Source organism: Aotus nancymaae, unplaced genomic scaffold (assembly GCF_030222135.1).
Source record: "Aotus nancymaae isolate 86718 unplaced genomic scaffold, 86718_ANA_hifiasm-v0.15.2.pri h1tg000076l, whole genome shotgun sequence".
Classification (NCBI taxonomy): domain Eukaryota; kingdom Metazoa; phylum Chordata; class Mammalia; order Primates; family Aotidae; genus Aotus; species Aotus nancymaae.
The window spans coordinates 13,772,013-13,791,638 of NW_026988491.1; the positions used below are offsets into that span (position 1 = coordinate 13,772,013).

Below are 19,626 nucleotides of genomic sequence, written 5' to 3' on the forward strand. Positions count from 1 at the left end.
GGCTGGTCTCAAACTCCCAACCTCAGGTGATCCGCCTGCCTCAGCTTCCCAAAGTGCTGGCCTGCGCATTTTATTTCTACATTCCTGCCTCTAGTCCTGGCTCCTACTAGCTGCTCAGTAAATGCTGAGTCGACTGCTTGGCTAACACATTGGAAGCAACAGTGTTGGTTCTTACGGGTCCTTTTGCAAAAACGTTTTGTTGGTTTTTGTTCCAGCGTCCCATCTCAGCCCCCGGGCCCAGACCTTTGACCACTAAGGTTCTCCAGGGCCAGGGGGACCCCAGCCTGGGACTTCCCGGAGGTTCTGCCCTGGGATTCTGTCCTGGGTTTCCAAAGACTGCTGTGTCCAACCTGGGCAACATAGTGAGACCCTGTCTTTACAAAAAATAAAAAAATTAGCCAGGCATGGTGGCATGCACCTGTGGCCTCAGCTACTAGGGAGGCTGAGATGGGAGGATCATTTGAGCCCAGGAGTTTAAGGCTACAGGGAGCTATGATCATGCCACTGCACTCCATCTTGGGTGACACAGCAAGACCTTGTCGCAAGACAAAACAAGACAAAAACAAAAAAACAAAGTCTGCTGTGGGCCAATATTTCCACATGCCCATCTGTGCCTGAGAAAGAATGATGACATTTTATTTATTTATTTATTTATTTATTTATTTTTTATTTTTTGAGATAGAGTTTCACTCTTGTTGCCAGGCTGGAGTGCAATGGTGTGATCTTGGTTCACTGCAACCTCCGCCTCCTGAGTTCAAGTGATTCTCTTGCCTCAGCCTCCCAAGTAGCTGGGATTACAGGCATGCGCCACCACACCCAGCTAATTTTTGTATTTTTAGTAGAGACAGAGTTTCACCATGTTAGCCAGGCTGGTCTCGAACTCCTGACCATAAGTGATCTGCCTTCCTTGGCCTCTCAAAGTGCTGAGACTACAGGCATGAACCACCGCGCCTGGGCCCCAATGACATTTTATAATAAGCCACCCCTCACCTCCTGCGTCAGGCCTCACATGCCCTCTCTGATTCATCTTCAACAGCCTGATGAGCTGGTCCTTTCCTCACCATCTCCAATACACAGGTGAAGGGACCAAGGCTCACAAAGCCCAGCACACTTGCCCTTAGCTCACCACCAACCCACAGGCCCCTTTTGAATGAGACAGCCTTGACCACTCTGACCCGGGTGAAACGGTCCATCTCTCCTGTCTTTCTGAAAAACGTTCATGCATTCAACAATTAAATCCATTCACTACTACATGTGAGTCACTGTTCTGGGTGCTCCCCTTTCTCCCTCCAGCCATGATCGCCATAAGAGGCTGATGCCATCATCCGGATGTGAGATCGGGGGGTTATGGTAAACCTGCAGTATCAGTCCAAGAGATCCCAGAATGCCTGTTGCCCTGTGAAACCTGGCAGAGCCCTGAGATTTGGGTCAATGACCCCTGCCGTGGGTCTCTGGCCTACAAAGGCACCATGGGTACTTATATATAGGTGCTAGATGCCACCTCACTGCCCACCCTCCATCGCCATGGGAGCATTGGGGGCAGGGAGAGGCCTTGTCAGTCTAAGAGAAAACCCTGAAGAGCCAGTGGATTGTGGGGGAGGGAGGTAGTGTTCTGAAGGGGAGACCCCTCCAAATGACCTCTGTCTGTCCCTCCCTCCGAAAAATAACATTCCATAGAAGGAGAGATAGAAAGAGGTCACCTTGCATGCCAGATGGAAAAGTCACCAATTAGATTTAGTTGGGTCACAAAATTATTTCTTTAAAAAGCAAATTAGGGTAGCCTGAAAGAGTGGAAAGAAGATTTCAGTATAAGACACACTTCCTTCCACTGAAAGCTTCTTTCCTTCTTAGCTCAGTTTCTTAAAATTACTACGCCTCTCTACATCTTGGTTTTCTTATCCATAAAAACCATAGATTCATTGGCAGGGCATGGTGGTTCATACCTATAATCCCAGCATTTTGGGAGGCCAAGGTGGGTGGATTGCTTGAGTCCAGGAATTCAAGATCAACCTGGGCAACATGGGCCAGGTGTGGTGGCTCACACCTGTAATCCCAGAACTTTGGGAGGCTGAGGCAGGCAAATCACTTGAGGTCAGGAGTTTGAGACCAGTCTGACCAACATGGCAAAACCCCATTTCCATTAAAAAAAAAACACAAAAATTAGCTGGGCATGGTAGCACACACCTGTAATCCCAGCTACTCAGGAGGCTGAGGTAGGAGACTCACTTGAACCCGGGAGGTGGAGGTTGCAGTGAGCAGAGACTGCGCCACTGTACTCCAGCCTGGGCGACAGAACAAGACTCTGTCTCAAAAAAAAAGAAGAAAGGGAACTCATATATCAGCACTCCTTGCCTCCAAACCCTGCTGTGGCTCCTTTGTACCCACCATCTCCCTCCCTATTCTGGTGAGGAGGTAAGGGCCTCCCCTCTGGCCTCTTTGGCAGCTCCTGCTTACCTGGCTGCGGAAGCACTGGCCTTCTCCCTGCTGCTCCTAGATCACAGGGAGCTAGCTTAAGGGCTTATCTGGGGACAGGCCTGAAACGCTCTTCCCTGCAAAGTTCTTCTCCTGGTTTTTGTCCTTTTATCAGATAACCAGATAGTCTGTAATTGCCCACCCCTCTCCTGGTAGATATTACCTTTGAATTCTCACCACAGCCCCAAGGCTGGGAGAAGTTAGGAAACTTGGCAGAGGGCAGCTGTCTCTATGTAGTGGAACTGGAACTAGGAGCCAGCGGTGGCCCTGGACTCCAAAGCCCCAGGCCCTGGCTTGACTGAGCCAGGCACTGAGGGAGGCACTTGGGGGTGGGGAGTTCCATAGAGACACGGCCTCTGTCCTCAAAACTAGTGAGAGACAGAGAAGCAAATGGATGAATCACAGTGCCTGGCAAATGTTAGGTGCCAATAAATACGTTTTGTTGTTGAACAGATTAAGAGCCTTAAGGTGTGTAGACATTTCTGTGGGGCCTAAAGAAGGCACTAGAGTGCGAGGGAGGCGAGGAATGGGCTAGGAGAGATTTCCCAGTGGAGGGGGACATTTGAGGTAGACCTTGAAGGAAGGATAGGAGTTTGTCAAGCCACGAGGCCTGGGGAGTGGAAACAGCATGGAGGGATGGAAAGAAGGCGATCTGAGAAAATGGGTTTGGAAGAGCTCTGAATATTAGTGTTAGAATTCCCTCGGGTACCCCAGGGCCCCAGCTAGAGATCAGCAGATGGTGCAGGAGGCTGGCCAGGCATCCCGGACAGGCTAAGGGGCTGTCAGCGGGTGAGGGCCCCTTAGCCTGTCCTATCCTCTGACCGTCTCTGACAGCTCGGGACCTCCCCGGTACCTACAGCCGGACCCGGACCCAGGGGTCCTCTGGGGGCGGGGCGCGAGTGGCCTCTGCAGGCCCGTCCCTTGGTGACGTCACACACGGATGACACGGAGGCGGGGCTCAGGATTGTGGGGCGGAACCGTGCATGCATAGGGGGCGGGGCCCGAGAGAGAGCGTGGAGGAGAAGACCGGAAGTCCCTCAGCCCCCGCCCGCCCTCGTGCTCCCTTCAGCCCCTTCGCAGCTCCGTACGCAAGGTCGTGTCCCGGAAGTGAAGGGGCCATATTGATGGGTGACCCCGAGAGAGGTAGCGGGCCAGAGGCGAGTCCTGCGGAGTGGTAGCGCGTGCGGCCTGCGGGTGAGTGAAAGAGCGAGGACTGGCGGCGGATGAGCGACTGGGAGTTCGCAGCGCCTCCCCTCAGGCTGCTGCCGGCGCCCCGCATGCGGCCCAGGCCCAGGATACCGGCCTGCAGCCGGGGTCTCGCCCCATCCAGCCCTGGGCTTTCCCCTGGGAGGCCCCTCGGTAGCCCCGCCCCGCTCCAGCCTCAGAGTCCTCCCGGGTCCCCAGGCCGGTCTACCCCGGACCGGCCCCCAGGGTCGGGGAAATGCGGACTGGCTGGGGCTCAGCCGCCTACTCGCCCAGCGACCTTGTAGTTACAGCCCTCGCCGTGACAGTCGTCTTTTACTTCATCAGACACTTGTCCTGTTGATTTTCTGCATCGGGAGGCCCTTAGGGCCGAGGGAGCTCTGAGACAGTTGAGGAAAAATGGACGGAGATGGTGACTTGTTCAAGCTTGCGCAGAAAGTTAGCAAGGCCGGAGGCCAAGGGCTAGCTGACTTTGGGCCCAAAGTCCAATCTTTTTTTCCAGCCAAATACCTCCGCCACTCGGTCTCATTTCTTTATTTCTAAAAACGAAGGTGATCATTTCTTCCACATAGGGACTTTGTGAAATTCCTTCATTCGTTAAATATAATTTTGAGCCCCTTGTATGTGCCAAGCGCTGTGCTGGGAAAGTTCGTGGAGCACCCAGAACTACTGTACACATGGTCCGGCTCCAGCAAAGGGTAACTCATTCCAGAGGCAGGCAGAGTCTAGAGGAGTGCAGCCCTCCCCTTGAGAGTTGCGGGCCCTCGGGCAAGTTACTTCCCTATGGGAGATTGTTTCCTCCACCTAAAATGGGGTAATGATAACCCTAGGGCAGCTGACAGAATGAGTTGTTGTGTGAGATGCTTAGAACATTGCACAATGGGCCAGGTGGGGTGGCTCAAGCCTGTAATCCCAACACTTTGGGAGGCAGAGGTGGGTGGATCACACGGTCAAGAGATCCAGACCATCCTGGCCAATATGGTGAAACCTGGCTGTACTAAAAATACGAAAATTAGCTGGGTGTGGTGGCACAGGCCTGTCGTCTCAGCTACTCGGGAGGCTGAGGCAGGAGAATGGCTTGAACCCGGGAGGCGGAGGTTGCAATGAGCTGAGATCGAGCCAGTGCACTCCAGGCTGGGCGACAGAGCTAGATTCCGTCTCAAAAAAAAAAGAGCATTGCACATGTATATAGTGCAATATAATGCAATAAGCATTAACTGTTCCTAAGAACCCTGACTACCTCCTAGATTGATAGTTTAAATGATAGTGGGCAACAAAGCACTTTACAAATAGGCTGGTGTAAGGGTTTATTGTTACTGAAGGAAGGCAGTGGTAGTTTATACTTAAATGTAATATTTATTGAGCATTTACAAACCTGGCCAGGTGGTACTAATAATAGCTGCTATTGATAGAGTGTTTAGTGTGTGCCAAGTGCTGTTCTAAACATGTTCACATACATTAAACTCATTTAGTGCTTATGCCAACCATATGGGCAAACTACGATTTTTATCCTCACTTTACAGATGAGGAACTGAGACAAGCACAGAGGGGTTAGGAGACTCGCCCAAGGTAATGCAGCTTGTAAGTGCTGGTGCCGGGATTCAAGCATGGCTGAGTGCTTGTCTTCGACCCTCCGAGACCACCCCCTCTGGTGAAGTTCTATTACTGTTCTTTACATGCACAGTTCTCAAAATAACCCTAGGTGATGGGTACTATTGCCATAATATCCTGATCTCCATTTTATAAGTGAGGAAGCTGATGGTCAGCGGGGGTTAAGTCCTTTGCCCAAAGTCATGTGGCAAATAAGTGGCAGGGCCAGGATTTGAGCCCTGGCGAACCACAACCTGTATGTTCCCAGAATGGGCATCCAGAGGTGTGGGTCTCTGGTCCTACCTAGCCTTGCCATTAAGTCATAGGGTGACCTAGGGATCTCTGGAACTTGGATTAAAAACCACTCACTACATAGTCTCTACAGGTCCTTTTGTTATTAATCTTGATACTAGGCTTGTCTGTCTTTCCTTCTGTTTATAGTGTGACACCCAGCCCCTACCAGTCCCCCATGGCCCCATGGAGCCAAGAGGCGGTGCTGAGTCTCTATCGGGCTCTGTTGCGCCAGGGCCGAAAGCTTCGCTACACTGATCGAGACTTCTACTTTGCCTCCATCCGCCGTGAATTCCGAAAAAATCAGAAGCTAGAGGACCCTGAGGCCCGGGAGAGGCAGCTGGAGAAGGGCCTGGTCTTTCTTCACGGCAAATTGGGAAGGATAATTTAGGATCCTCCAAAGGAAAGAGGACAAAGGTGCCTTCTGTAGACACTCCTGGTCTCTCCCATCCCCACCTCACAGATGCATTAAGAAGCTTCAGGTATGTAGACCCTCGTTCCTGTAGATTCCATTATTTTTTGTCACAAGGGACTGAGGAAAGGACCAAAGTCGTCCTTTTAGTCACTAGAAATGAGTGGAGAGCTGGGTGTGGTGGCTCATGCCTGTAATCCCAGCACTTTGGGAGGCCGAGGTGGGTGGATCACGATGGTCAAGAGGTCGAGACCATCCTGGCCAACATGGTGAAATCCCGTCTCTACTAAAAATACAAAAAATTAGCTGGGTGTGGTGGCTCATGCCTGTAGTCCCACCTACTTGGGAGGTTGAGGCAGGAGAATCACTTGAACCAGAGAGGCAGAGGTTGCAGTGAGCTGAGATTGCGCCACTGCACTCCAGTCTGGCAACAGAACGAGACTGTGTCTCAAAAAAAAAAAGAAAAGAAAATGAGTGGAGAGCCAGGTGGTGTGTACCTGTAGTCCCAGCTGTACAGGAAGCTGAGGCAGGAGGATGGCTTGAGCCCAGGAGATTGAGGCTGCAGTGAGCTATGATTGCACCACTGCACTCTAGGCTGGGTGACAGAATGAGACCATGTCTCTGGGAAAAAAAAAAAAAAAAAGAGGACATTTGAGGTCTGCCTCAGATGAGAAATAGAGCCTTACCAGCCACACGGCAAGAATAAGCAAATGCCTGCAAGTGGGAACTGCATTCTTTTTTCTTTGAGACGGAGTTTCCCTCTTGTTGACCAGGCTGGAGTGCAGTGGTGTGATCTCAGCTCACTGCAACCTCTGCCTCCCGGGTTCAAGCAGTTCTCCTGCCTCAGCCTCCCAAGTAGCTGGGATTACAGGCATGTGCCAGTACACCCAGCTAATTTTATATTTGTTTAGTAGAGATGGGGTTTCTTCATGTTGGTCAGGCTAGCCTTGAACTCCAGACCTCAGGTGATTCGCCCACCTCAGCCTCCCAGAGTGCTAGGATTGCAGGTGTGAGCCGGTAATTTTTTTTTTTTTTTTTTTTTTAAGAGACAGGGTCTCACTCTCACCCAAGCTGGAGTACAGTGGTATGATCATAGCTCTCTGGAACCTTGAATGCCTGGCCTCAAGCAGTCCTCCCTCCTCAGCCTCCTGAGCAGCTAGGACTCCAGGTATATACCAATGTACCCAGCTAATTTTTAATTTTTATTTTTGTAGAGACAGGGTCTCGCTGTGTTGCCCCGGCTGCTCTCAAACTCCTAGCCTCAGGCGATCTTCCCACCCTTGCCTCCCAAAGCATTGGGATTATAGATACAAACAACTGTGCCTGTCCAGAAACTGCACTTTGTAGTCTGGAAACTTAAGTCTGATGTGGCCAGAATGGCACCCCTGTAAGGCACCTAGTCAGAGTTGAGGGTGGGCTGGGTCTGGAAGGACACTGACTCCCAGTTGAGATTGTAATGGATACCTGATTATGGGGGGTCCATCACAGCTCTGTAAGCAGGGCAATGACGTGGCCACATTTGTATCTGAGAGGGAGCATACCAGTGGTGGTGTGAAGAATAAATTGATGAGAGATACTAGAGGCAGCGGATGTAGCCAGATGAGATTGAGGAACCGAGGAGATGGGGGTGGCCACATAGAAACACAGCGTGTACAGCAGTGGGACTTGGTGATCAGTTGGCTGAGGCAGGAGGAGGAGAGAGAAAGATGAAGGGTAACTGGGTGTAAGGCCTGCCAGCTGGGTGGAGGGTGCTGCTTTTAACTGGGAGAGGGAAAGCAGGGGGAGGAGCCTTACATAATAGCTTTTGGTTCTTCTCAGCCACTTAGGATTGGCACACCTGCCTTTGGCAGTCCAGGGCCAGGGGGTGGGGTGATGCCCATGGGAGTCTTATCTGCACAGGGAGGGTTGGCTAGTGGATCTGGGAGGGAATTAGGGCGTTCCTGGAAATCTGTGTATTCCTAATATATTTTGGCTGTGAGCTGGGCTACACGCTGCTATCACCACCCCCTCAAAAAAAAACTAAGAAACAGAATGCCATAAGGTTAATAGTTCATTCCCACAACAGATACTATGCATCAAACACTGCACACCCTAGGGATGCAGCAGTGAATGAGTTCAAATGTCCCCCAGAAGCATATGGCCTGGGGGTTAATGGAGTGGAGATGGGAACAAGGTGGGCAGCAAGTACTTAGGACCCCTGTAGATTAGTTCTCCCTACCAGCATGAGCTTGGGGTTCAAATTGTGGCCACATAATTTACTGACAAAATAACCTTGGGTCGGTTACTTGACTTCCACCTCGCTCAGTTTCTTCATCCTGTAAATATGGGATAATATTACTGACCTCATGGGATTGTTGTGAGGATTGAGGGAATTAATAAGTGTAAAATTCCCATCATGTAATGTACAGTCAATATACATTAGCTGTTCTTACATGTATTCAGGTAAGTTAGGTTTATAAAAAGGCCTATGGCTTTTTCAATTAAAATCAGTTGGAACTTTCACAATTCTGTGCTGTCATCCTAGGAAGCTGCAAGGCCTCCATTATTCATCATCCTTACTATATTAGGGTAATGAGCATTTCTGTTCCCATTTTTGTATGAAGGAAGACAGGTTAAATCACTTGCCTGAAATGTTGGCAGGGCTCAAATTCTCCATCCCTACTTCTGCCCGCCAGGTCTGTGTTCCTTTTTTGTTTTTTATTTTGAAACCATCTGAACCATTTTTAAGTGTACAGCTGTAAGTATATTCACATTGCTGTGTAACAGAGCCCCAGAACTTTTTTCATCTTGCACATCTGAAACTCTATACCCATTAAACAACGGGGTTCTTTCATGACTGTCCAATGGGAGGTGGAGTGCTTACCTGCTACTAGGCTGTAAGCTTACGCAGCAGAACCTGAGTGGAGAATGTATCGTGGAGAAGCAGTTTAAACTGGGACAAGTTGAATTAACTTTTCAAGTAAGGTCCATGTCTCTCTGTTGAGCTTGTGGGTGCTCTCTCCTATTCCAGGGCACCAGGTCTGTGATGTCACTTGGCCCTTGGATGGTGGGGGGTGCATGTTGCACTACAGTAGGAAAACCTTTAACAAGCTGGCTCAGCTTACTAGTTTTGATCTCAGCCAGGCGCAGTGGCTCATGCCTGTAATCCCAGCACTTTGGGAGGCTGAGGCGGGTGGATGACCTGAGGTCAGGAGTTAGAGACCAGCCTGGCCAACATGGTAAAACCCTGTCTTTACTAAAAATATAAGAAATTAGCTGGGTGTGGTGGCACATGCCTTTAATCCCAGCTACTAGGGAGGCTGAGGCAGGAGAATCACTCGAACCTGGGAGGCAGAGGTTGCAGTGAGCTGAGATCGCCTCACTATACTCCAGCCTGGGCAACACAGCGAGACTCTGTCTCAAAAAAAAAGAAAAAGCAGTTTTGATCTCAAGCCCAGGATTGCATCACTGCGAATTTTAAAGGCCATTTTAGAGCTGTCTCAAAATGTGAAATGTCACTCAGAGGACAGTCTGGATTGCTGACTGCCTTCTGGAAGCCGAACTTTTGTCCTGAGGATGGGAATCTTAAAAGAGTAGATGAGAACTCATTTGTGGAGCATTTTTACAGTTTATAGCACCTCCACTGCAATACAGTTTATACTGTCCACATACAGTATTGCAGTGGATGGTTTTTCCTCACTACAACCCTATGATTTGGTCCCATGCAGGGGCCATTATCACTTTTTCGTAGCTAAGGTGTTAAGTAACTCATTTGAGGTCACCCAGCTAAGAAATCAGGACTCAAGGCAAGTACTGTATTTCAGGATTTCTCACTCTAAACCTGTGCTCTGTTCTGTCATCTGTAGCACCACCTTGCTCTCACCAGTCATCAGAAGGGCACCAAGGACTAAAATGGTCCAGGGAGGCTGCTTCTGCCCGGAACGAGGCGGCGCCCTTCTGGCCCTCCTGCATCACACTCAAGGATCGTTTAGAGGGCACTTGTGTCCAGCGGCTCTCCCTATTGTAAATATTTCAGTAAAGAGTTAAAACAAGAGACATTGTTATGTGTGGGGAAATGTATAATGTTCTGCTTTTTTCCTCACTGGTTACTCTGCCTCCACTAAGTTTGGTATGTCCCGTCTCTGTCTCAGTGGCCACTGGAGGGAGGGTGTCTGGTGTTCTTCCCTGACTCCACCCGTAAATACAAACGTTCTCTCTTCTCCCTGGCCTTGCTCTGTGCATTTGAGGTAGGAATGTACTGAGTTTGGCCAAATAGTCTCTCATGTCCCTAGACCTGACGCTTCTATTGACTGTAAGTGGTAGAGAAAGGGAAAGTGCCCCCAAGGTGTGAACTCAAGTTAGGGAAAAAATATTTTTGGACTTGACAGTGCCTCTTAGTTAACTCGATTGCTGGAATAATAGAGTCAGAAATATTTCTTTGTTTTTCAGGGAGGTAGAGGCAGGAGCATAAGATGTGGAGCTAGCAATACCAAGTTATAACATGGTATTAGAAGGAATGTTATCTTACATGGAAGATGTCCTCAGTGATCTTGTCTCTTGATGTCCTCCCATTCTGGGACACTGAATGGTGTATGACTTTGTTTTCCCTTATGTCATTCCTGGTGTGAAGGACAGGGGTATTATAGAGGAAAGTGGCAGCAAGCTAGGTGGTATTCCCATCTGAACCATGCTGTCATCCCTTACCCGGCTCAGGCCCAGGGTTCTAGCTCCACGGGAATGGGCTTACTTGGGGACTGCTGCTGCTGCAGTCAGGATGACGCCATTGTAGCCGGGAGCAGCACACTGCCTGGAGGCCAGCCTCTTCACTGCTGTGCCCAAGCTCTCCTTTCAGGTGACCGTGTTTTTAGTTCCCCTTCCGAGTGCGATGGAGCAGATGGGTGTTTTGTTTCCCAGTTAGCAGCCGAGTCTGCAGTGCCCCTTGTGCTTTTGATCTCCCAGTATGCCAGCCTCGCCTAAGCTTTTATAGTCCCCACTGCACAGTTCTCTCCAGAAACAAAGCATTTGTCAAGCAGGAGGGTCCACGGAGGGTTCATTTACTTCTTTGGACCTTTCTCACATATGGACGTGTAATTACAGTTCCATGTGCAGGGAGTTTGGTACATGTTTTGTGTTTCATTTGCAGAAAGTACCTAGAATAAGGGCTGATTTGATTTGGGTAAGGGTGAGGGTGGTATGGTAGAAAAAGCATCATATGCCGGGTGCGGTGGCTCACACCTGTAATCCCAGCACTTTGGGAGACCAAGGTAGGCGGATCACCTGAGGTTAGGAGTTCAAGAGCAGCCTGGCCAACATGGAGAAACCCCATCTCTTAAAAAAAAGCATACAAGGAGCGGGGAGTCCTGAGTTCTGTGTCATTTCGTTTTCTATTTTTATTTTTAAGATATGGGGTCTCGCTCTGTCACTGAGGCTGGAGTGCAGTGGCACGATCATAGCTCACTGTAGCCTCAAACTCCTGGGCTCATGCAATTCCCCTGCCTCAGCCTTTTAGGTAGATGGGACTACAGGCATGCCCCAGCACGCTCTTTATTTTTATCTTTTACTTTTGGAGATGGGGGTCTTGCCATGTTGCTCTGGTTGGTTTTGAACTTCTGGCTGCAAGCGATCTTCCTACCTCTGCCTCTAAGTAGCTAAGATGATAGGCGCTAGCCACACTGCACCTGGCGGTTGTACCAGTTCATTACGCTGAGACCTGGCACATCACCTCCCTATGTTTGAGGTGCTGTGATGGTGTTAGATGAGCTCCACCCCACTCAGCTCTAACCTTCCACAAAGTAGTGGCCAAAGGGTGAAGACATGACCTGCATTGTAACATTGTGAAGGGGTAGAGAGAGGGTTGTTTTGCATGGGGGTGGGTACTTCATTGTAATACGAAAAAGGATTGACAGGTGAGCTTGACACTTTCTTAATCTCACTAGCTTGGGGAAAGGTTTTCCGACAGTCCCCAAGATCAGCCCCTCCTCCTGCATCCCTATACATCATGGGGCATGGTAGCTCCTGCCAGACCCTAAAGCATGCGGTGCTGGAGGCAAGAGGATTTGTGTTGCTGGAACTCAGAGTACCCTGTACTTCTTGGGGTTTGACTTAATTGGGGAGAGAAGTTCTCGAGGTCCCAGTACTTATGGCTGTGTTCTATCTTCATTCTCAGATGAGCAATGGCAGGCGCTGGTGAGCGCAAAGGCAAGAAGGATGACAATGGCATTGGCACAGCCATTGACTTTGTGCTCTCCAATGCCCGGCTGGTGCTGGGGGTGGGTGGAGCGGCCATGCTGGGCATCGCCACGCTGGCAGTTAAGCGGGTAAGTGCATGCGGCCAGGGCCCGGGGTGGGACGCGGTGCTGTGCTCAAAAGGTGTAATGTTCTATAGAAAGAAAATGTCGAAGCATTCTTAGGAATAGGAGGAAATGATCACAATGATGTTAAGTGAAAGAAACAGGTTTCAAAAGTATGTATAGACTGATCCTCATTACATGTGTCTAGAAAGAAACATACATGGTATTCACAGTTTGCTCTGGGTCATGTGTCTATGTCTTATATTATTTAGTCTTCCCTGAGATTTTCCTCATGGAGCAAAGTATTCTATAATCTAGAATAAAAACAAAATGATTAAAAGTAGTTGAACTTACCAGGACAGAGCTTCTGGGGATGAAGTAGATTGGAAGAAAATAGGGAAAGAGGGCAGGTTTATGTCCTGTGTCCTCTCTGCCATTTCAGATGTATGATCGGGCAATCAGTGCCCCTACCAGCCCCACCCGCCTGAGCCATTCGGGGAAAAGGAGCTGGGAGGAACCAAACTGGATGGGCTCCCCCCGACTGCTGAACAGGGACATGAAGACAGGCCTGAGCCGGTCCCTGCAGACCCTTCCCACAGATTCTTCAGCCTTTGACACAGGTGAGAAGGGCTGCTACCCCTCCTGGGACCTCTCTGGACTTTCAGGACAACTCCTGCACTCAGCAAACGTTTCCTGAGCACATCTGTGCCAGGCACAGTGCCAGCACTTGCCCTCCATGCCAGACCCTTCTTTCTGGGACTGAGGCAGCTGTGGACTGAGCAAGCATGGGAAGAGCTCATGTGCCTCTCTCTCTTGCCTTGGCAGATACATTCTGCCCGCCCCGGCCCAAGCCATTGGCCAGGAAGGGCCAAGTAGACTTGAAGAAGTCACGACTCCGCATGTCCCTGCAGGAGAAACTTCTTACTTACTACCGGAACCGGGCAGCCATCCCTGCTGGAGAGCAGGCTCGGGCCAAGCAAGCTGCTGTGGACATATGTGCGGAGCTCCGGAGCTTCCTGCGGGCCAAGTTGCCTGACATGCCGCTTCGGGACATGTACTTGAGTGGCAGCCTCTATGATGACCTGCAGGTAACTAGGTGGTTCTCACGGTGGGTGGGGTTGGGTGCCAGGCACAGTAGTGTTGCTGGCACAGGTCAGTGTCCCAGACTACCCAGAAAGACTGAGGTCTTACAGCTTCTGAATCCTGTGTACTGCAGCAGCATTTGGAGATCCATACTTGTTATTCTTTTTTATTTTGAGATGGAGTCTTGCTCTGTCGCCCAGGCTGGAGTGCAGCTCGGCTCACTGCAACCTCTGCCTCCCGAGTTCAAGCGATTCTCCTGCCTCAGCCTCCCAAGTAGCTGAGATTATAGGTGTGTGCCACCACACCCAGCTAATTTTTTTTTGCATTTTAAGTAGAGAGGGGGTTTCACCCTGTTGGCTAGGCTGGTCTCGAACTCCTGACCTCAGGTGATCCACCTGCCTCAGCCTCCCAAATTGCTGGGATTACAGGCGTGAGCCCTGTGCCCAGCCTGTCATTCCTTATTTTTGTGTCTTTAATCCCTTCTCATGTTTTAGTCCTACTCACAACTTTTAAGAAACTTTAAGAGGCTTCCTCCTTCCTATATTCTTGTCCCCATCTCTCCTTTCGAGTTTTCTCACTCTGTAGATTGATAGGGTGACATGAAAGAATTCTTAGTTCCCTTTTTTTCACTTTTGGAGACAAGGACACACTCCGTCACCCAGGCTGGAGTGCAGTGGTGTGATTGTGGCTCACTGCAGCCCTGACCTCCTGGTATCAAACAGGCCCCATCTCAGCCTCTCAGGTAGCAAGGATTATAGACATACACCACCACACCTGGCTAATGTTTGGTACTTATTGCAGAGATGGGTTTTTGCCACATTCCTCAGGCTGGTCTTGAACTCCTAGGCTCAAGCGATCTGCCTGCTTTGGCTCCCAAAGTGCTGGGATGAGCCACTGTGCCCAGCCTAGTTCCCATTCTTGTTGGGGGAATGTAAGTGGTGGGACCTGTGTTGGAGGAAGCATGTCTTTTGAACAGAGTAAACCCTCAGAACTTGTTAAATTCTGCTCTGACAGGTGGTGACAGCTGACCACATCCAACTCATTGTGCCCCTTGTGCTAGAGCAGAACCTATGGTCATGTATTCCTGGTGAAGACACCATCATGAATGTCCCTGGCTTCTTCCTGGTTCGTCGTGAGAATCCAGAGTACTTTCCTCGTGGCAGCAGTTACTGGGACCGCTGTGTAGTAGGGGGTTACCTCTCCCCAAAGACAGTCGCAGATACATTTGAGAAGGTAGTGGCTGGCTCCATCAATTGGCCAGCCATAGGGTCCCTCTTGGACTATGTGATCCGACCGGCTCCGCCGCCAGAAGCCCTGACACTGGAGGTGCAGTATGAGCGTGACAAACATCTCGTCATTGACTTCCTGCCATCAGTGACCCTTGGTGACACAGTCTTGGTGGCCAGACCACACCGGCTAGCCCAGTATGACAACCTGTGGCGGCTGAGCCTGCGTCCCGCTGAGACGGCACGCCTGCGGGCTTTGGACCAGGCCGACTCGGGCTGTCGATCCCTGTGCCTCAAGATCCTCAAGGCCATATGCAAGTCCACCCCGGCCCTGGGCCACCTCACTGCCAGCCAGCTCACCAACGTCATCCTCCACTTGGCCCAGGAGGAGGCTGACTGGTCTCCGGATATGTTGGCCGACCGTTTCCTGCAGGCCCTGAGGGGACTTATCAGCTACCTAGAGGCGGGAGTCCTGCCCAGTGCCCTAAACCCCAAGGTGAACTTATTTGCAGAGCTCACCCCTGAAGAAATAGACGAATTAGGATACACTCTCTATTGCTCATTGTCTGAGCCAGAGGTGCTGCTGCAGATGTAGGGCAGGTGAAGGTCAAAGCAGGTGTCGGTGGTCAGGCCCTGGATTCTCCATTAGATACACTTGGCTACGTAGTTGGTGCCTCACAGGGTCCCTGGTGCCTCCTGTCTTGCTGATCATCACCCTGGTCACTTCATGCCGATTAGAATGACATCTCTTCTGTCTCCTGTTTTCTTACCCAACTCCTTCTATTTTTGTTACCAATCACTGTGCTCCCTCCTCCTCCCTGGCTCCAGGCTAATGTTTCTGGAATGAATTGGGAAGGTGAAGTGCTGGCCTGAGCTGATGGACCACTTGGTGTTTTGCGTGTCGGCCCATGTTTGCTGCCTCTGCCTGGCCTGCCTTGCCCGTTTGCCTGTTCCTACTCAGTGTCTTTTCTGTCTTTTCCTCTCGTTCACTCCTTCTGTTTTGCTCTTGTCCCTGGAGCATATCTGCCTAATTAAGATGTTGCCTTTTAGTTGAATGTCACTGAAGAGCTACGATTGCATGTTTCAAAGCTGAACTCTGCAGAGTGAGCACTGAGACAGTATTTAGGGTTTCTGGGAGTGAGGCTGGTAGAAGAGCTGGCCTTTGACCCCAGTTCCTGGATAAGAAGTCTGTCCTCCCACCATTTCCTGACCCATTCATAAATGCTGAGAGCGTCTCTCATGGGAACACTGTTAATGACCCACACAGGATAAACTGGATGCAAAGTTATTTGCAGATTGAATTTCTTGGTGGCTGTCAGCAAAAGTGCAGAGTAGGGAAGCAGAGCTGGTTAAGGGCCTCATGGAGCGTTTGTGTGCCCCGTGTCTGCTCCTCATCTGTGGCTGCAGGAATTGGACAGACAAGGAAGGATGGGGCTGCCAGGGCAGCACCTCTTCATGAATGCTGGTTTTCACCCCTTCTCCTTCTTTTATTGCCAATTAGGACAAGGCCTTGAAGGAACACAGCCTTAGCTGTGAAGATGAGGGAGGCTGACAGGAGGCTGAATGTCAGCTGGAAAATCCAGTCACTAGTTAGGGTTTGGTGGCCATGTTTTCTCCCCAGACAGGCCCTGCTTTTCTAGGATGTGGCCTTAGAGCAGGAACAGGCCCAGCACTGGCCCTTCATCCTCCAGTGTCTGTGACTGGAACGTGACAGGAGTGTTTGCTGAGCTCTCTGGGCATGGCCAGAGGGCAGGTGAGCATGCACAGGCCTCTTTCCCTTGTCCTATTTCTCACCCAGCACCTGGGGAGATCGGTGCTACCAAGGAAGAGAGCACACAGATGAGACATAGGGGAGGGAGGTGGGCACTTCCTCCATTCCTCCTCATTTCCCGCTGCTAAGATGCAGTATTTTTTGCAAGGTAAATGGATCCTGCAGGTGGGGGGAATGTTTAATACACCATGTCCCTTTGTGGTGTGTTTTTCCCTGTTTGTGGCAAGACTGATGACAATTCTGTATCTCATCTGCCCATTTAGTATTTGTTTTCCTCCTGTCGAGTTGTTTTTTTCTATTACTACCTCTCCATCAGTGAGGTTCTGGTGAAGCTCTCTGCAGCTGCCTCATTCCTTCCCAATGATAGGAATAGGAAATGACTCTTTAGCACTGATACCTCAGCACCCCTCTGAATTTAGGGTAGAGATTCCTGCCCCTCTTTTGTCACATATTAGGAAGTTGAGAACTAGGGTTAACCTTGAGTATATTTAGAGGTCTTCTTGCCTCTTTTCCCCTTAACAAGGATTTCTTATGGTGGTTCAATTTCATTTGCATAAAGGTATTGAGAGGGAACAAAAATGATAAAGCTGAGAACCTTGAGAGAGCTCTACCCTGTCTGTTGGTCAGACTCAAAGGGCAGTTAAAAAAAAAAAATCTGTATGCCTGAGTACCACCCTGGATGAATGCTTTAGAAGGTATGGGGTGAAGCCTGACTTTGAGGGGTCCAGTGTACCCACCATGTATCCATTAGAAGGGAGAGGAGAGGATTGACAGGGTATTGCAAAAGTATAGATTATTATTCATTGAGATTAATGATTTGGTTTCCCTGCCATGAGTATTAAAAAAACTTAGTTTTCCCAAGCTGGCATCTCTGACCAAATACCACATAAAACATGGGAAGGAGGCTGGGCACGGTGGCTCACGCTTGTAATCCCAGCACTTTGGGAGGCCAAGGTGGGTGGATCACTTGAGGTCAGGAGTTTGAGACCATCCTGGCCAACATGGCAAAACCATCTCTACTAAAAAGAAAAAAATTAGCCGGGTGTGGTGGCAGGTGCCTGTAATCCCAGCTATTTGGGAGGCTGAGACAGGAGAATCACTTAAACCTGGGAGGTGGAGTTTGCATTGAGCCAAGATTGTGCCACTGCACTCCAGCCTAGGTGACAGAATGAGACCCTGTTTCAAAGAGAAAAAAAATTGGAAAGAGAACTCAAAAAATAAGATTTTAAAGAGTCTCAAGTTATTTAAGTCGAGTATAACTGTCATTTTAGGAAAGCAAATGAGTTTATCATCTTTCTGAAACAGCATCTCTTTCAACTGTTTGATAAAACCATAACTTTGCCATTTTACAAGCAACAACGTGTTAAGAAGACCTCAGAACTAGAAGCAGTGGGAACTCTCAGCCCTGATCCTGGTGGGTTTGCTGACCATGACCGGGCAAGCCATTCTTTTTGCAGCCATCTTCCTCGTCATAAAATGTGGAACATAGGCAGTTGCTTTTGAGATTCTGGGATGGAAGAGGACAACATTCTGCACCTGCCCCCTTTTTTAAATCTTTGGGGAAAGCTGAGTAACTTTCCCTGATACTCTGCCTTCCTGTTCAGTTAACTCTTACTTTTGCCTGAAGTAATAGCATCGTCTCCTATTTCTCCATCTAGATATTTTTGCCTGTGTGCCATCAAGGTTAGCAGACCTTATACTTAGCCTAACACTTAAAAAATGCACTCATTATCTTAAACCTAATCAATTCCGGAGTTTATTTTGGTTCTCCTCTGTTGCCCTTCCTAAAAAATGAGTTCAAGACGACAGTATTTTTTTCTTTACATGCTTGGTTGTGACTTTTTAAATTTTATTTGAATAAAGGAAAGAAATGTTGAAGCTCAAGTTGAAAAAAGTGTCGCAGAGGCCGGCCTTCAGTCTCCTGGGTCCTGGCCCTAGTGGGCCACCTGTCCGTATTCTACACTCGCTGACTGTGCTCCCTGCACTCCACTCAAGTTAAGAGTTCAAAGAGTCTTGAAGGGGAATTGACTTCAGGACTGAATGACCCAGGAGAGTCCCTGAGGGGGTTTCTGTAAATAGAGACTACTGCGTGTGTCTAGAGCTCTCTGCCATGGTAATTCCTTGGGACTCTGACTAGCCTGAGAACTTAAATCTGGGATTTGTTAGAACTCTGCCCTTTTATCTGAAGCTCAAGGCCAAGGAGAGTTATAGGAGACTTAGGATAGAGCTGACCCCTGCACCAGGCTTGAGGCTGAATCCCTTTTAGATCCCACTTACTGTAAGTGGCCGGAATACCAGAGATGTTGGGTCTATGGTCAGCTGCACACGAGGTGTTTACCTTTACATTTTGGTCACCTGTAGTCTTTAAATTCTTGGCTCCTGAGGTGAAGTCCACGACTTGCCTTCTAGTCACTTGCCCTCTTGTCAGTGGTGATTGATGTGTTAGCTGGTAGATTTGGAATCAGTCACCAGTCTTTCTGTCCTGTCTTGGCTAAGTCTATATAGGTAGAGTCAGCTTAGCCCTGAGACCCAGAGACCTGCTGTCCTTTTTCTCCCTGAGGGAGGAAATGAAACTGGGGAACACAATGTCCTTCCATAGCATGGGAAGAAGAAAATAAAAATCTTTCCAACCGCTTTGACTTGTGTGTGGCAGATCAAACATTTTCCTATGGGAGTGGTACTGGGTCTCCATTTTCAGCTAGGGGAACCTTTGAAGTGTTTGAGCTAGAGAGTGTATGGGACAAACTGCCACTGGAGTCATTCTTCCACGACTTTTTCAGTATCAAAACTGGGGCAGTGTTACTTTAATTCTTAACCATCTGCACGATCATCCATCAGGAGGTAGGTTTTTTTCCTTGAGACGAGTCTCGCTGTGTTGCCCAGGCTGGAGGGCAAAGGTGCGATCTCTGCTCGCTGCAACCTCTGCCTCCTGGGTTCAAGCAATTCTCCTGCCTTAGCTTCCCGAGTAGCTGAGATTACAGGTGCCTACCACCATGCCTGGCTAGTTTTTGTGTTTTTTTTTTTTTTTAAAGTAGAGATGGGGGTTTCACCATGCTGGCCAGGCTGGTCTGGAACACTTGACCTCAAGCGATCCTCCTGCCTCCACCTCCCAAAGTGTTGGGATTGCAGGCATGAGCCACCACGCCTGGCCAGTACTGTCTTGATGTCCTGTGGCTCCCTAGATCTGCCTTTGGAAGATGTGGTTAATGGCTCAGGGATTCTTACTGCATTTGCATGAAAAGGCTAGACAATTACCTTTTTTTTTTTTTTTTTTTTTTTTAAGACAGGGTCTTGCTCTGTTGCCCAGGC

General features: G+C 49.4%; 2 protein-coding genes across 3 annotated transcripts; both read left to right on the forward strand.

Annotated features, from left to right (window-relative positions):
• Nucleotides 1-5,734: 5,734 nt before the first annotated feature.
• LOC135271247 (mitochondrial ribosome and complex I assembly factor AltMIEF1) lies at nt 5,735-5,947 on the forward strand. The gene has a single exon (XM_064368062.1). It carries the CDS (start codon nt 5,735-5,737, stop codon nt 5,945-5,947), a length of 213 nt encoding a protein of 70 aa, XP_064224132.1.
• On the forward strand, nt 5,948-18,951 carry MIEF1 (mitochondrial elongation factor 1). Of its 2 annotated transcripts, none has more exons than XM_012459006.2 (5): nt 5,948-6,038; nt 12,114-12,264; nt 12,680-12,857; nt 13,063-13,325; nt 14,335-18,951. In XM_012459006.2, exons 2-5 carry the CDS (start codon nt 12,121-12,123, stop codon nt 15,139-15,141), a joined length of 1,392 nt encoding a protein of 463 aa, XP_012314429.1. In that variant the 5' UTR covers nt 5,948-6,038; nt 12,114-12,120; the 3' UTR covers nt 15,142-18,951. The 2 variants fall into 2 exon arrangements, with proteins under 2 accessions (XP_012314429.1, XP_064224131.1); XM_064368061.1 differs by lacking the exon at nt 5,948-6,038 and adding an exon at nt 7,047-7,136.
• The last annotated feature ends 675 nt before the right edge of the window (nt 18,952-19,626 follow it).

What these genes read in the sequence shown, in the direction of transcription:
- MIEF1 (XM_012459006.2), top strand. Translation starts at nt 12,121, where the DNA reads ATGGCAGGCGCTGGTGAGCGCAAAGGCAAGAAGGATGACAATGGCATT. An exon ending in TTCTTCAGCCTTTGACACAG is followed by an intron (nt 12,858 to 13,062) that starts GTGAGAAGGGCT and finishes TTGCCTTGGCAG; the next exon opens with ATACATTCTGCCCGCCCCGG. An exon ending in GCCTCTATGATGACCTGCAG is followed by an intron (nt 13,326 to 14,334) that starts GTAACTAGGTGG and finishes CTGCTCTGACAG; the next exon opens with GTGGTGACAGCTGACCACAT.
- LOC135271247 (XM_064368062.1), top strand. Translation starts at nt 5,735, where the DNA reads ATGGCCCCATGGAGCCAAGAGGCGGTGCTGAGTCTCTATCGGGCTCTG.